Source organism: Rhizophagus irregularis, chromosome 4 (genome assembly GCF_026210795.1).
Source record: "Rhizophagus irregularis chromosome 4, complete sequence".
NCBI lineage: Eukaryota > Fungi > Glomeromycota > Glomeromycetes > Glomerales > Glomeraceae > Rhizophagus > Rhizophagus irregularis.
Genome location: NC_089432.1, coordinates 176,446 through 192,032, shown reverse-complemented (window position 1 = coordinate 192,032; position 15,587 = coordinate 176,446). Strand labels below are relative to the sequence as shown.

At 27.5% G+C, this 15,587-nt stretch overlaps 5 protein-coding genes across 5 annotated transcripts; 1 reads left to right on the top strand and 4 right to left on the bottom strand.

The window, feature by feature from the left end:
• Window positions 1–3: 3 nt before the first annotated feature.
• OCT59_023410 (uncharacterized protein) lies at window positions 4–640 on the bottom strand (the record flags this gene model as incomplete). The annotated part of the gene is made up of 2 exons (XM_025325514.1): window positions 4–336; window positions 416–640. The coding sequence occupies 2 exons, from the start codon at window positions 638–640 to the stop codon at window positions 4–6; spliced, it is 558 nt and encodes a 185-aa protein (XP_025180909.1).
• A 3,456-nt stretch (window positions 641–4,096) lies between these two features.
• Window positions 4,097–5,673, top strand: OCT59_023409 (uncharacterized protein; the record flags this gene model as incomplete). Its single annotated transcript, XM_066134668.1, has 1 exon — window positions 4,097–5,673. One exon carries the CDS (start codon window positions 4,097–4,099, stop codon window positions 5,582–5,584), a length of 1,488 nt encoding a protein of 495 aa, XP_065990767.1. The 3' UTR covers window positions 5,585–5,673.
• A 2,679-nt stretch (window positions 5,674–8,352) lies between these two features.
• Window positions 8,353–9,270, bottom strand: OCT59_023408 (uncharacterized protein; the record flags this gene model as incomplete). Its single annotated transcript, XM_066134667.1, has 1 exon — window positions 8,353–9,270. One exon carries the CDS (start codon window positions 9,268–9,270, stop codon window positions 8,353–8,355), a length of 918 nt encoding a protein of 305 aa, XP_065990766.1.
• Window positions 9,271–9,567: 297 nt separating this feature from the next.
• OCT59_023407 (uncharacterized protein) lies at window positions 9,568–10,984 on the bottom strand. Its single transcript, XM_066134666.1, has one exon. It carries the CDS (start codon window positions 10,967–10,969, stop codon window positions 9,947–9,949), a length of 1,023 nt encoding a protein of 340 aa, XP_065990765.1. The 5' UTR covers window positions 10,970–10,984; the 3' UTR covers window positions 9,568–9,946.
• Window positions 10,985–14,041: 3,057 nt separating this feature from the next.
• On the bottom strand, window positions 14,042–15,550 carry OCT59_023406 (uncharacterized protein; the record flags this gene model as incomplete). Its single annotated transcript, XM_025310589.2, has 3 exons — window positions 14,042–15,102; window positions 15,192–15,246; window positions 15,326–15,550. 3 exons carry the CDS (start codon window positions 15,548–15,550, stop codon window positions 14,042–14,044), a joined length of 1,341 nt encoding a protein of 446 aa, XP_025180912.2.
• Window positions 15,551–15,587: the final 37 nt, after the last annotated feature.

The window sequence follows — 15,587 nt, the reverse complement described above, 5'->3', positions numbered from 1 at the left end:
ATATCATGATTTTTTAATTGTTCTATTATCTATAATATTTTGTAATGCTTTATCACTCGTTACCAAATTGATTAATTTTTCTTCATCTTTTTTTAGTTTTTTATTTATTTTACTTGTGTTTTTTATAATATTATCTTTATTTTTCTTCCCTAAATCTCCTTCCTCTTCTCTATCTTTTACCTGCAATTTACGCTTTCTTTTATCCATTCTGCTAATCCCTTTTTTTTGTTCTATTTCAGTTACTTCCTCACACCTTTTAATCCAAACTTTAATCTTCAGTTGATCATAACAATACGACCATAAGTTAAAAATTATCAAATTATCTTCTTCGTTTCTCTGTCTTTCGATATATCATTAAAAGCGTTGTTGTATATTCCCCTTAACATTTCCCATTCTCTGGTAAACCCAATAGCACCTGGGAATGTTCTTGTAAACATTGAATAAATTGAATATTACAATCCCGTAGAATCTCTATATCATTTGGATCTCCTTTTTCTTGTAATATTTCTTTAAATTCGAAAATTGCTGGCTCAATAACTTCTCTTATGGTGAACTCGTTATATTCGCATAGCCACACGTGGTCCCAATTATCAATCTCTTTTTCGCGCGCATTTAAGACATAATTCACTATTAATACCATTTACTCCCCTCTTGTACAAAACACTGTATGTAGGGTAATTCTTTGAGTAGGTTTTTAATCTTATATGATTTGTCCTTTGTATCTGCGTCGCTGCATTGGTATTTATTATAATCATTTCTGTTATTGATGAAATCCAGAGATTTCACCCAATCAAACCCATCTCTGAAATTATAATAAGATAGGTCTTCTATTTTGGCGCAATTTAGAATTTCGTTTTTCCATATTGCATCTGTACGCTTTTTTGCCCAGCTTACAATCAGATTATTTTTCCAATACAAATTATAGTCATTTACTACTAACGCTTCAACTATCAACGATACCTCATAAATATGTGCCGTTGTGTTTTTCCTTCCCAAATTAAATTTTCTTACCTCTTTTCTAGTAATGTCTAAACTTCTTAACTCACTGATACTGCATATGTCAATATGATTATTAAAGGTTTAACCAATATTTTATAAACATTAATTCTATATAATGCTCATCATCTATTTTCCTTCGATGGCTAGCTATCTCCATAAACTCTTGTATCGACGCTAGCACTTTGTTATTTACTCCCACACATATTTCGTTGTCACTACCCAGCAATAATAAAACCATGATCACGCACTCTATTTTCGCTTTCGTTTCTTGCTATACACTAATTTTAACTTCATTCCTGGCGTAATCCATACCTTGCCTTATTACTGTATCCAAATCACTAAATAATACGATTCGATTTTCCCTTTATATTTCACCAGACTTTTTAATTTCAGACAATCTATTATAACGAACAATTTTTTCTTTAAATATTTCGAACTTTCGTTATCGATTAAATTGGTTTTCAATATATTAATTATCTCCTCACTTTCAGCTTCAACTATTTCTTCAATCATATTTATCCTTAAATTATAATCTACGTCTCATTTTTTTTTCATGTTGAGCACACGTAATCAAGATATCATTTTTCTTCCATATATTCCTAACGTTTCGTACGGTTTAACGTCTTGATCTTTGATCTTTATAGAAGAGAGATTTGAAACAACTGAAAACAAAATCAAGACTTTTGTGAGGCGCAGCAAAAAATAAATGACGCGAAATAGATTTAAGAAAAAAGGAAGGTGAAATCATACAAAGGTACACAGAAAAATGACGAAATAAGAAAAAATAGAAGTACCATGAGTCAAGATATAGAAAAAGTAAAAAGGCAGCAAATTTATGTACTGACATGCAGATGAGAAGTAGGACAGGGAATAAATTACACAAAGAAAATTCAGATCAGGTTGATGGTAGCACGAATCGAATATTTTCTTCATCTCGCCACTAGTAGCGCACCTGTCTCGCGAGAACGCCGACACATAGGATTTACGTTACCGACTCCAAACGATACTCACGAATTGATCCATATACGGTGGACTTCATTGAATTTTTCACATTTGGGCTCTTGGTCTTCCAATAATAGAGTTTATATCCGCTATCCGTTAAAAAATGGATATCTGCGGATATTCGATTGAACGGACAGAATTTCTGGATATCGACGGATATCTGGATATTATCCGTTAAGAATAACTTGGACCAATTTTATAATGCCAGCCAGAATTATGCTAAAATATTTCCTTTTTTAGAAAGATATATTCTCTCTCAGCTAGTTTCTTTTTTTTTCTTTTGATGCGGCCATTCGGGTAAGGGTGTTACCCTCCTGTGATTTTTCCTTTTTTTACCACCAGTGAAGCGGTCTTTAATGAAGATTTGGTTATCAGTTTATTTATGTATTACTTTTGATTCTATTATATAGTTTCTTTGTAATCTTTACTGTAACTTTATTTACTCTGAGAAATAAAAATAAAAATAAAAAAATAAAAACTTCTTCATCTCGCCAATATCGAATACTTTACTTGAATAAAAAAAATAAAACTTCTTCATCTAGCCCTCGCAATGTAACCAATTTAATCGTATTATTAGAAACTACTTTAAACAATCCTCGTCTCCCGGTCTCTCCCCCAAAAAATATGTAACTCGGCTATCCATAATAGGATTTATCCTAACATCATTAATGTTTCGACAATCAAATAGCTTGCTCAACACCATCTGATTTTTTACAACCTCTTTACGCACCTTTAATAGATTAGAATTATTGCATATTCCCCATATTATACTTTGTTACTGACTCAAAAAATTTTCATTTCATTAAAGGTCAGAAAAGAAACATATCATGTTCCGGACCAATTATATTATTATGGCCGGGAAATTAAACAAACTATTCGCATTAAAACATGACCTGCGCCAAATGTCTTCGATATTTGGTGCTCTAAAATCTAAATATAACACTTCCACTTAAACATTATCCAAAACCCTTCACTAAACGACCATCCATTCCTATTAAACAAACGATCCATGCCTGCCAAAGAATTCCCGGGTCGCTACATGTGGTCTGAAAGAATCAAGGATATCATTTAGGGTAAAATAATTCAAAAGACTTACTACGAAGGACAAACTCCTATGCTATACATCGAACACTGGACATTCGATACTTCCCTATAACTCGACCAACATCTATCAACTCGTTTTGTCGGCAATTATATACCTAGAAAGATGATCTTACTACTATTTGATTCGTCTCAATTAGCGGGGTAACTTATTGTTATTTGGCAGGATTAAGTTAATCGATACGTTTATTTTGAACGCTAAAAAATTTGTCACCACTCACCAACAGACGTAACGACAAATGGTACAGATAACTGGTCAAATCATATTTAAATTTTGATGTTTCGATTTCTATTTTTTCTTCTTTCCCCTCTTTTGACATCTAATTCCTCTCTTTCGACTCAGTTTCCCTTAGGATAGTTCTCTTTCATAAAAGACGGGTTCGTATATTCTGGTGTAGGCGTCCAATATTAATAAAGTACTTCAGTGGGCTATTAGACTAATCTTTTCTTTGACTTTTTTCTTATTCTAGTTTGTATTCTGTCAAATCAACCAGTTTTCTCAATAAAATAAATAAATAAATAAAGTAAGAGCCGAACTACATCTTAAAATAGGGACGATGAAGTCTAATAAAGGTCTCTTTTATACTGAGTATTGGGAGTTTTTCAGTCAGATGACATTGTCACAGAATCACTTTGCTCTAGAAAGATAACCACAGTACGGAGCCTAAAGCGGGCCGGAATTAAATTATTGCCAAAATTAAAGATCATAACATACGTGAATCATATGACTCGGTAAGTTATACTAGGTGTAAGCGGTAACTTACACACTAGCACAGATCTTCAGATGCATGCCGAAATTTTACCGATTTTTCCGATTTCTGCATATCGTCGATCCACACAACAATATTGATTTAGTTAAATTTGTTACACAACAGTAATTGACGTCCGTATATTTATTACACAAAGGCGTAAAAACAAAGTTTTTTCTCATTTCTTACGCCTGCCTTAAAACAATTTTTTTATTTATTATTTTTAATTTCTTTTTTTTTTAAAAATGTCTTATCAACTCCCAGCCGACTGTTATAATGAAATTATTGAATATTTAGAAGAAGATAAGCACACTTTACATTCATGTTTGTTAGTTGATCGTCTTTTGTGTGGAATTTCTGTTAAAATTTTATGGAGGAATATTTGGAATTTTAAGAGTTACTATCAAAAACGTCCATTGAAAGTAACATCATCTATTCTTAGTACATTAATTGCTTGTCTTCCCAACGAATCAAAAGAGCTCTTATATATAAATAAAATTTTCATTTCAACACCTACTTCAAAACCACCACTTTTCAATTATGCAGCATTTTGCAAAGTTCTTTTAACACATAAAATTATTAGATTGGTTGTTGATTTCTTTGAAGCCAAACCATCTACTAGTCCATTAAGTATAAAAGATAGAAATTATTTAGTTGTAAATGAAATTATCAAAATGTTTACGAATCAAATTTATTCTTTAGAAAAATTGACTTGTTATTGCTCTAACATCAATTTTTCTTTCACTCATTTTCCTGGAGTAAGGAATCTTTCAGAATTATGTTGTAATTCAAATTTTCCTTCTAATTTCTTTCATCAATTATCTCAAGTATGTCATAATTTACAATCAATTTCTATAGAATTTAGTAATGATATTTCAAATGAGTTAATAGAATTAATTTCTTTGCAAAATAATTTGAGACATTTAAACTTAATAGCTTTTGATTTGAATTGGGCAAATATTATACCTGCTTTAACAAAACACTCTAATACTATAACAAAATTACATATTTATAGTGGCAATGATAATTCACCATTATCATTTATTAATTCATTCTCAAATTTACAAGAAATTGCATTTACATTTTTTGATGAAAATGATTATGAAGATTTTTCAAATTTACAGCATGCTAATTTTTCTAAATTACAAATTTTAAAATTTCCTTCTCTATGTCCAAACCCCGAACATGTGATGAATTTTTTAGAACATAATGGACAAACTCTCAAATATTTTTATACATCTGAAAGTGATAAAGCTTTAAGATTATCTGTTGCTAAATTTTGTCCAAACCTTAGAAGACTCTTTGTAATATTTAAGAATGATGAACTAGATGTATTAAAAACTATACTTTGTAGTTGTCAAAACTTGGAAGGTATTAAAATTCAGTGTGGGAAAAGGTTTTTAAGTCAAAAACAAGTATTAGAAACTATTGTAAATCATTCACAAAATAATTTTTGCGAATTAAAAATATACAATATTGGTAAAAAATCAGATTTATCTCAAGAAGATTTGGAATCATTTCTTATAAATTGGAATAATAGGACGCCAAAAAAATTACTTAAATTAATAATTATTAAAAATGAAGGTCATCATAATGATTTTGATGATTATGAAGAAAATATGAAGATAATTAATAAATATGAAAGTTTTGGTACTATTAAATTTATGACTAAAAGGAGTTATGAAGAAGAAAAAGATGAAGAAGAAGATTATTATTTTTATTATCATTATTAACTAATTCAAGAATATAATATTAGTTTATAAATATTTGTATTATTCATTATTATATAAATAAAGTAAAAAATTTATTTTATTATATACTAAATAGTATTTTTTTTTTTTTGTCATGATACTATAAAGAATGGGAACGTAATTACGTAACTTCTTTTTTGGAGTCATGTAGCACAATCATTTCCCAATTTGGAATTTATTAATTGTTTCCAAATTGGTCAGTGACATATACTCTATAAATAATAATAATAAACAAAATAGTTTTTCATTTTTTCTTTTCAAAATAGTGCCAGAAATTCTTTTAACCTTCCTTTGAGAAAAAATCTGAAGTGCAAGGGAAATTTAAAGAACAGGAGTTTCCTTACACCCCTGTAAACGGCACATCAGTTCATTAAAAAAAATGGTAAGATTATCGCTCTGGTCAACAATGGAAAAATGAAAATTTGACCCCTAAAAAACACTTTTTGCATCCTCATGTCTATCAATTGCTACAATAGTATAACAATTAGTTTAAATAGGTTAAATTTGATATTTTAAATTATTTCTTTTCATTTCTCTGTTTAACTTCATCTTCTTTATTTATCTTTTGCATTTAACACTTTATTTTTAAAAATTTTATTTCTTAGCAATCATGTTCTTGTTATATATTATTAATGTCAGAAGTAAGTCTTTAATTGAAACACAAAAGCAGTCTAATGAAAGTATGTACAGTAATCTTTATGAAAAAACTTCATTAAATAATTAATATTTTAGAAAAGTTCTTTCTCATGATTGACAAAAATCAAGATACCCAAATTACTCAAGACTGGCAAAATCGAAATGCCCAAATTAATCAAGATCAGCAAAGTCATGGAGTACAAATTAATCGAATGAATCAAGATCAAGAAATTTAAAAAGATTGACAAACTAAAAATTACTCATCATCTAATGATGAACAGCAATTATCTGATCCGGAAATCTTAAAGAAACATGGATGAAATGATATGAATATTTGATTCAGTAAAAAGAGCTTAAAAAAATTAATAGTGTTTCCTTACTCTGAATTACTACATAATTCAAAAATAATATTGTATTTTATTTTTATTAGGGGTGATAGTAATGAATACTATTTAGTTCCTAAAGAATTTTTGGAAAATTAAATAATCAATAAGGCTATTTGAAAAATCAGTTGAAACAAGATAAAAAGCTTAAAATAATTGGCAAAGTTCTCAAAAAAATGTATTGAGAAGATACCTTAGCACCTAATTTCTTTGATTGCAATATTTTTAGATGCAATTGATTGTTATTTTTTAATATAAGGGCATAGTTACAATCACTAAAGAGATTCAAAAAAATATCTTTATATCCTACCCAAGAGTTATTTAAAGAATATTTAAAAGTGCATATTGAAAAGGGTTAAAGGAATATTGGCTTATACATTGTACCAACATTTTCAAACTTAATACATTGGTGATTTAAATGGTTCCATTGTGAATTAATGTCTATAGTAAGTGTGATTCTAATTTTATTGATATTTTAATTTGAATAATGTTATTAATAATGTATCAGTGAATTTATTGTTATCTTAATCTGAATAATGTACTAATGTACTAGTGTTTAGAAAAATGTCATTGCCATGGTACAATTTCAAAAGATGTAAAATTGCACTCTTTAAATATGTAAAATTCAGAAATAAAAACAAATGCAGGAAAAAAAAGACCAACAGGTTATTGAAGCATATAATAACTTATAGATAATAATGGGCATTGCTATTAATATCAATTGTAATGGTTGCCAAAAGAAAAAGAAGTTTGTTTATTAACATCTATAATTGCCTTTACTCTTACAGTTTGCTGTGTAGTTTGAAATCCACAAAGTAATGAAATTAAGTGTACTGAAGAATCTGTTAAAAAGATATACTGTTTTCTTGGTATGTATTATCAATTGTTTATTAGTGATGGTGATAATTTAGTATATAGTTTTCATCAGTATCAATATTTTATCCTTTAATTTTATCAATTTCAATTTATTTGTAATAGGAACTATTAAATGAAAAAAAAAAATCCAAATTCAAATGATCTACCAAACAGAAACAAAGATCATGAGAGAACCGAAGAAAACTCTGATAATAATCTGATGATGAAAACCTATCCAAGTAACAAGTTCTTTTCTTGGAAAAATTTTTATTTCTTAGAATACTTTTAATTTTACATGCTATATTATATATAATGGAGAGTTTTATTGTTAGTAGATTGTAAATTAGAATAATGTAACAAAAAAATAGACATACAATAAATTTATTTTAAAATATATTTTTGCATCATTATGCTTTTTTATTAATTGGATAAATACGTTTATTTTATATTATTAAATAAATATACTACATTTTATTAATTACATAAATATACTTTTTTATTAGCTGGATGAATATATTATTATTTTTGTTAATCAAATAACGTTCTATTTTTTTTATCTTCGCATACGTATATCGCCGTAGGTATTGTAGATTTATGTAATTTTTCACATGTATTTATATATTCATAGTATTTTATAGAAATTAATAATATATGGAAAAAGAATTCATAAATCACCTAAATGAATAATAGCCATTTTTTTGTAATAACTAACTAATCGAAAAATAAACTTATATTCTTACGACATGTTTAATTAAATGAATTTACAAAACTTTTCAGTAATGTATTAATCCAACCTTTTATATCATACAAATATGATTTCATAAAAGAATAAAAAAATTTTTCAAACTTAAATCAATCAGCTATTTTTTAAAAAAATTATTCAATTTTTTTAAGCTTATTTAACTTGCTTAGTGCATCCTGATCCCCTTGTTCAGCAGATTTTTTAAACCAATAAATCGCTAGGTCAATATTTTTCTCAACTCCTTTTCCATCTGCATACATTAAAGCAAGATTATATTGTGCAAAATCATTACCCAATATTGCTGCTTTTTGAAATAATTCAAATGCCTTTTTTTTATTAACTTCGGTACCATGTCCATTGTCATAACAACATCCTAAATTATTAATTCCAAATATATGACCTAAATCTGCTGCCATTTGGTACAATTTAAATGCCTTTTCTTTATTAACATCAATCCCAACTCCATCATCATAGCAACATCCTAAGCAATATATTCCATGAGAATTTCCCAAATCTGCCACTTTATGATATAATTCGAACGCTTTTTGTTTATTAACATCAGTTCCAATTCCAACTTCATAACATTTTCCTAAGCTATACATTCCAAGTGAATTCTTTAAATTTGCTGCTTTCTGATATAATTCAAATGAATGTTGTTTGTTAATGTCAGTTCCAATTCCATAATAATTAAAATATCCAAGTAAATAAATGGAATTTGAACTAAGTTGGTTATTTAAAAGCCAACTATAGATTTCTTGTGAATTTGACTTATAATTATTAATATAATCAAAAACTTGTTGTTTTCTTACTTTTTCTTCTTTTCCTTTATTTAAATTTGTTAAAATGAGATTAACTAATTCATCAATTATAATACCTAAATCTTGTTCAAAAATTATTTCGTTAATATTTTGAGTTGTAGGACCTATTTCCTTTACTTCCATTTTATAAAAGTTTTGAATAAATTTAAAAAATTCTTCATGTAATGAACTTGATGTATCAACATTATTTGACATTTGATTATACTTTTGATGATATTCGTTAACATCTTTCATTTTATTACTATAGATATTGTAATTTCACGAAGAAAGAAATTTTTTAATTTTTTAATTTTAAATTAATTTACACAACATAATTTGAATGTATCACGCGTTAATCATTTCTAAATATAGAAATGATTTTATTTGCCGCAGTCAATTTTCTGCGCCACCACGCATATTATGATTTCGAAATTCAGGAATAATTCATGATTGTTAAAAATCAAACTCAGTCAGAATTTAAATATTAACGTCAATTCGCATGTTGTAAGTCGTATATATTGTATTATTCTATTGCATTAATTTACACTTCATAAAATAAGTGTTTTATACGATTTACATCACGTGATATATTAAATTTAAATTGAAATATAATAAGGTCAATTGGAAAAATAAAATCGATAATAAAAAAAACCATAAATATTTCGTAAAAAAAAACATCCATTGTAATATATGTGATAGATTAAATATGGATTATATGGATTACCCAGGAAAAAAAAATAACATCATTCAACTATCTAAAAACAAATTTAAAACTTGCAATATACTGTATGCAAAACGTAACTACCACTACTACAATTTAAGACCATAAAACTATGCAAGAAAATTATCCAATAAAAAAATATATATTACTTCATTCCGGCTATAACAAATCTTCATATAATCCTAAAATTTTAATAAAAATTGTTTAATTTCATTCATTTAAAAGTATATTTAAATCACTTTGAGATTTTATATTTCCTTGTTCAGCAGACTTTTTAAACCAGTAGATCGCTAGATCAAAGTTTTCTTCAATTCCATCTCCAAATTCATACATTAAAGCAAGATTATATTGTGCAAATTCATTTCCCAATTTTGCTGCTTTTTGATATAATTTAAATGCTTTTTTCTCATCAAAATCAGTTCCGATTCCATTATTATAACAATAACCTAAGTTATTCATTCCTTCTGAATGTTCTAAATCTGCTGCTTTTTGATATAATTTAAATGCTTTTTGTTCATTAATTTCAGTTCCAATTCCATTTTCATAACAAACTCCTAAGTTACATATTCCATGTAAATTTTCTAAATTTGCTACACTTTCATATAATTTAAATGCTTTTTGTGAATCAACTTCGGTTCCAATTCCCATTTTATAACAATATCCCAATAAATTTATCCCACATGGATACTTTCCTTCTGTTAATTTTTTTGATAATTCTAAAGCTTTTTCATAATTTTGATCAACGCCATCTCCATCCATACACATATTAGCGAGTTCAAATTGGGCTACAATATTTTCCAACTCTGCTGCTTTTTGAAATAATTCAAACGCATACTTCTTGTTGATATCAATTCCAATTCCATGATAATTAAAATATCCAAGCAAATAAATGGAATTTGAACAGGTTATATTCTTTTGAAGCCAATAATAGATTTCTTGTATATTTATCTTATGGTTATTGATACAATCAAAAAATTGTTGCTTTATTGCTTTCTCTTCTCGCCCTTTATTTGTCCCATTAAAAATAAGACTGAACAATTTATCAATCATTAAACTTAAATCTTCTTCAAAAACGTTTTTATTAATATTCTGAATTGTAGGTTCTATTTCTTTTATATCAATCTTGCAAAAATTTTGAGTAATTCGAAAAAATTTTGAATTATCAGCATCAATGTTACCCACATTTAGAGGATGATTATATTCTATTTGGTTAGGGTCATTTATTTCAGACATTGTGAAATGGAGAAAGTAAAATTTTTAATTTTGAATTTTCTGATTTGTAATAAATTGTTTTTTGCACAACATATTTTGTTTTACATATTTGTTTTTAACGTAGCACTACAGTCGGTCTACAGTAAATGTCATTAGTTACGGCGCAGATCTCCACCATGCATCATGAAATATTTAATGTCCTATGGCTTATCATTCTGAATAAAATTTATTTTATTGAACACAATATAAAAATGTATCTTACAATGATTTGTGATCTGAAATTTTTTTCTATTAACAATTCTATTCCTAACGAAAGAAATAAAATTTTTCATCTTTATTCATTTTATAGTACATTTCAAAATAACGGTGGCGATGATAGAATTGGGAAAAGAAATATTTGGTCTTCTTCAAGGAAACAAAATTTCTGCATATTTATTCTTTTCAAATAACACATCACAACGTACGCATTATTATTATAAATTATAAGTATCAAGATCTACGGAAATTTTTTTTTACTAGTATTGGCTCATAGAAAGTCTTATAAAGTCTATATTTAATAAAACTGTTAAAATATTTTTGTAATTAATAATAAATCTTTCGTTCCCCCTTTTTTCAGCTTTTATTAATTAAAGTTTGCGCATTTAAATGGTAGAATAGAGCCCTGCAAAACCCGGAAACCCGGGCCGGCAAATCTCGGGCCGGCAAATTTCTTTTTTCTTATAATCAGGCGATCTACATTATTTATACACCTTTTTAAAAGAAAATAATTTTAGCGAAGGCGAGGATGAAGAAAAGAAAAGAAGAAGGAAGGATTTAGGTATGGATTTTAGGAATGAAAATTTTGTATCTATTAATCGAAGTCACGTGATTTAACGTAAAAAATATATTCCGATAACAAATGAGTGATAGATACAATTAATTAGTTAAGAGTTAATAGGATTTGGATAAGGAACTAAATGTGGGGAAGTGTTCGACCTAAACACTAGTTCATAATTGTAGCACTAGATTAGTAAGAGCTTCCTTAAAAGTTTAGTTTCATAGGCTATTTTATATATTTCTCTGGTTAGGATTTTAGTTAGGTCCGAGTTTTTTTATGATTTTATTGTATTAGGATAGATCTCTCTGTTATAGATTTGTTTCGTGTTTACACGGAACGGGTCTAGGTATTTCCGATCGTGGATATTCTATCCTTAATAAAGAAATGCGTTACAGTTGCTTTTAAAAAAAAAAAATAAAATAATTTAATAAAAATAAAAATATATATAATTAGATTATAAAACTTTCTTTCTCAGATTATTTCTTTTCCTTTATTTACACCAATAAAACTAAGATTGGTTAATCCGTCAATTATAATACATAAATCTTCCTTAAATTTGGTTTCATTAATATCTTGAGTTTTAGGTTCTATTTCCTTTATATTTTAAATAATTTGAGAAAATTCCCCATGTAATGAATTTGCTTGGTATATTTATAATTGATTGCTATTTATTTGACATTTGGAGATAATTGTAATATTATTATCAGATATGTTCTACGTGAAAAGAAAGTTACATATGTACTGTACAGTACATATCTAATTACAGAAATGCCAAATTTAGAAGAGTTAAAACACAGCCATAATTAACCGGAATTTGATGTTCAAAAGGGTATAATATTATATAATGATTTCTTAATAGTCTATTAGTCTAAGGTTCGTTCCTTTAATTGTTCGACAGGAAAAAAGATATTGCTAACAATAACAATTGTAATGCCGAGACTTACCTAATGAATTTATTAATTGTGGGGCGCAGTATTATATTTAGAATTAGTATGTAAAATTCTTAGTGATTTAAAATTGTATAATGTTACAGAATTAACGACGTTAAATTAGAAAATATGGGGTTTACGTCCGAAATGACGTTACAGAGGTTTATTGAGGAAAGCTACATAAAATTTGGAAAAAGACAGAATTGTAATAATTTGAAAATGACAGAGGTTTTATCTCGAAAAGGATTGTTGTATTTATTTATATTACTAATAAATAGGGATGGCAACGGTCACGGTCATTAACCGGTTATGACCGGTCATGACCGTGACCGATATCGGTCGGTCAAAGACCTCTGACCGACCGTTTGACCGACCGGTCTGACCGACCGGTTAACCGACCGTTTGACCGACCGTTTAACCGATCCTGAAAACGTTTGCGAAACGTAATTTAATAAAAAAAATGTTTCGCAAACGTTTTTTTATTTATTTTAATAGAAAACGTTGCGAAAACGTTTTTTATTAAGTATTTCAATTAAATTACGTTTCGCAAACGTTTTCAGGATCGGTTAACCAGTCGGTCAAACGGTCGGTTAACCGGTCGGTCAGACCGGTCGGTCAAACGGTCGGTCGGTCGGTCAAAGGTTCTTGACCGGTTATGACCGACCGATGACCGACCATGACCGACCGTTGCCATCCCTACTAATAAAGTATTATTTTGATTAAATCTTTCAACGTGGCCAAAGTTACAAATTTAAACTCTGTTTAACGCTAGCGGAAAAAAATATTATATATTATAATTTTCATACTTTATAGAAGTTAAGATAAATTAATAAATTTACAACCTAAAAATATAACGCGTCTTTTTGGCATCTAGTTTATTTACGGTTTCAACAAATTACTTTCTTGAGCCGACTGAGCCTCATTGTTTCCGTTATATCTTAAATTCTTTAATTGAAATCTCGAGAATTTCAGCTTGTCTATTACTATTTGCATAGTTCTATACTAGGTTGGTTCAATTTGATAAATTGATATTCAGGCGTAATATCGGAAAAAATTATGCGTATATATCGTATATAATGCTGGTCGATATCTGAATAATGTGAAAAATATTTGGAATCACTTTATAAAATACGTGGCCTCTATTGCTTGCAACTTGAATTAAGAAAAAAAAAATTATAATTTATGATTATAATTATTAAATAAAACTTCGGCGAGCCGATCTTATCTTATTTTTATTTATCCGAATTTTTTTATTATAAAATCCACAGAAATAAATATTCCCATACACAGAGATATTAGGATTAATAAATAATATAATAAATTTAATTTATGAGATTCAAAAATTCGTTATTTCAAAAGTTCATTTAATTTGTTTTGAGCGTTTAAGTATCCTTGTTTAGCAGAAATTTTATACCAATAAATTGCTTTGCCCATATTTTTTTCAATTCCTTTTCCATATTCATATATTAAAGCAAGATTATATTGAGCTATAATATTCTCCAAATTTGCAGCTTTTTGGTATAATTCGAATGCTTTTTTATTATTAATATCAACTCCAATTCCTTTTTCATAGCAACATCCTAAATTATTCATACCTTCAACATTCCCTAAATCTGTAGCTTCTTGATATAATTCAAATGCCTTTAGCTCATTAACTTCAGTTCCAATTCCATTTTCATAACAACGCCCTAACCTATTTATTCCTATTGCATTTCCTAAATCTGCTGTTTTCTGAAATAATTCAAATGTCTTTTGTGCATCGACTTCAGTTCCGAACCCATACTCATAACAATAGGCTAACATATTTATTCCACATGGATATTTTCTTCCTGATAACCTTTCAGATAATTTAAAAGCTTCGTCATAATTTTTATCAATGTCCTTTCCAATCATATACATATATATAAGATAATATTGAGCTACAATATGATCTGATTCTATTGCCTTTTGATATAATTTAAATGCATTTTGTTTATTAGCGATAATACCTATTCCATGATAATTAAAATACCCAAGTAAGAAGATAGAATTAGAATTAATTTGATTATTTAGAAGCCAATAATAAATTTCTTGTAAATTTATCAAATGATCGTTAAGATAATCAAGAACAAACTTCTTTCTTGTATTTACTTCTCTACCGATATTTAGTACTTTAACATATTGATTAATCAATTCATCAACTATAATGCTTAAATCTTCTTCAAAAATATTTTCACTGATATCCTGAATTGTAGGTTCTATTTGCTTCATATTTATCTTATCGAATTTTTGAATGAATTGCGATAATTCTCCATATAATAAATTAAAATTAATATTTGTCTGAAACTCTTTATCTTCCCAATTAAAAGATCTATCATCGGCATACTCCATTACTAATAAATATTCATTCAATTGACAGTTATGACTTTCTAATTTTTTAAAGCAAAAATTATTAATTTTATTAATACACGAAATAATTACTGTAAATATCTATTTTTATTAACGTCATATTTTATACCTTTATTTGTAATTCCAAAAGAGAAAATAATATTGTTATGTACATTGAATTCAAGCTAAATTTTAAAATATAATGATATGTAAATGATTTAAAATTAAATAATTATGGATAAAATATATATATTTTATAATTACCTCTTGGATAATCTCCTTTACAAAAGTATTGTCGAGGTCAAATGATTTCAACACAAAATATTGTTTCAAATTTTTCCATTTGGCACGATAAACTTTTCCAGGATTATTGCCAATTTTTTCAATGTTTTGAAAATCTTTAAATTCGTAATATTTTATATATTTTTTGGAAATAGCTGCTTCAACCCAGTTATTTGTAATGTGCATGTTGGTAATATCATCAGACATTGTCGATAGATAATTACAACAACTTAAGTATTTATGT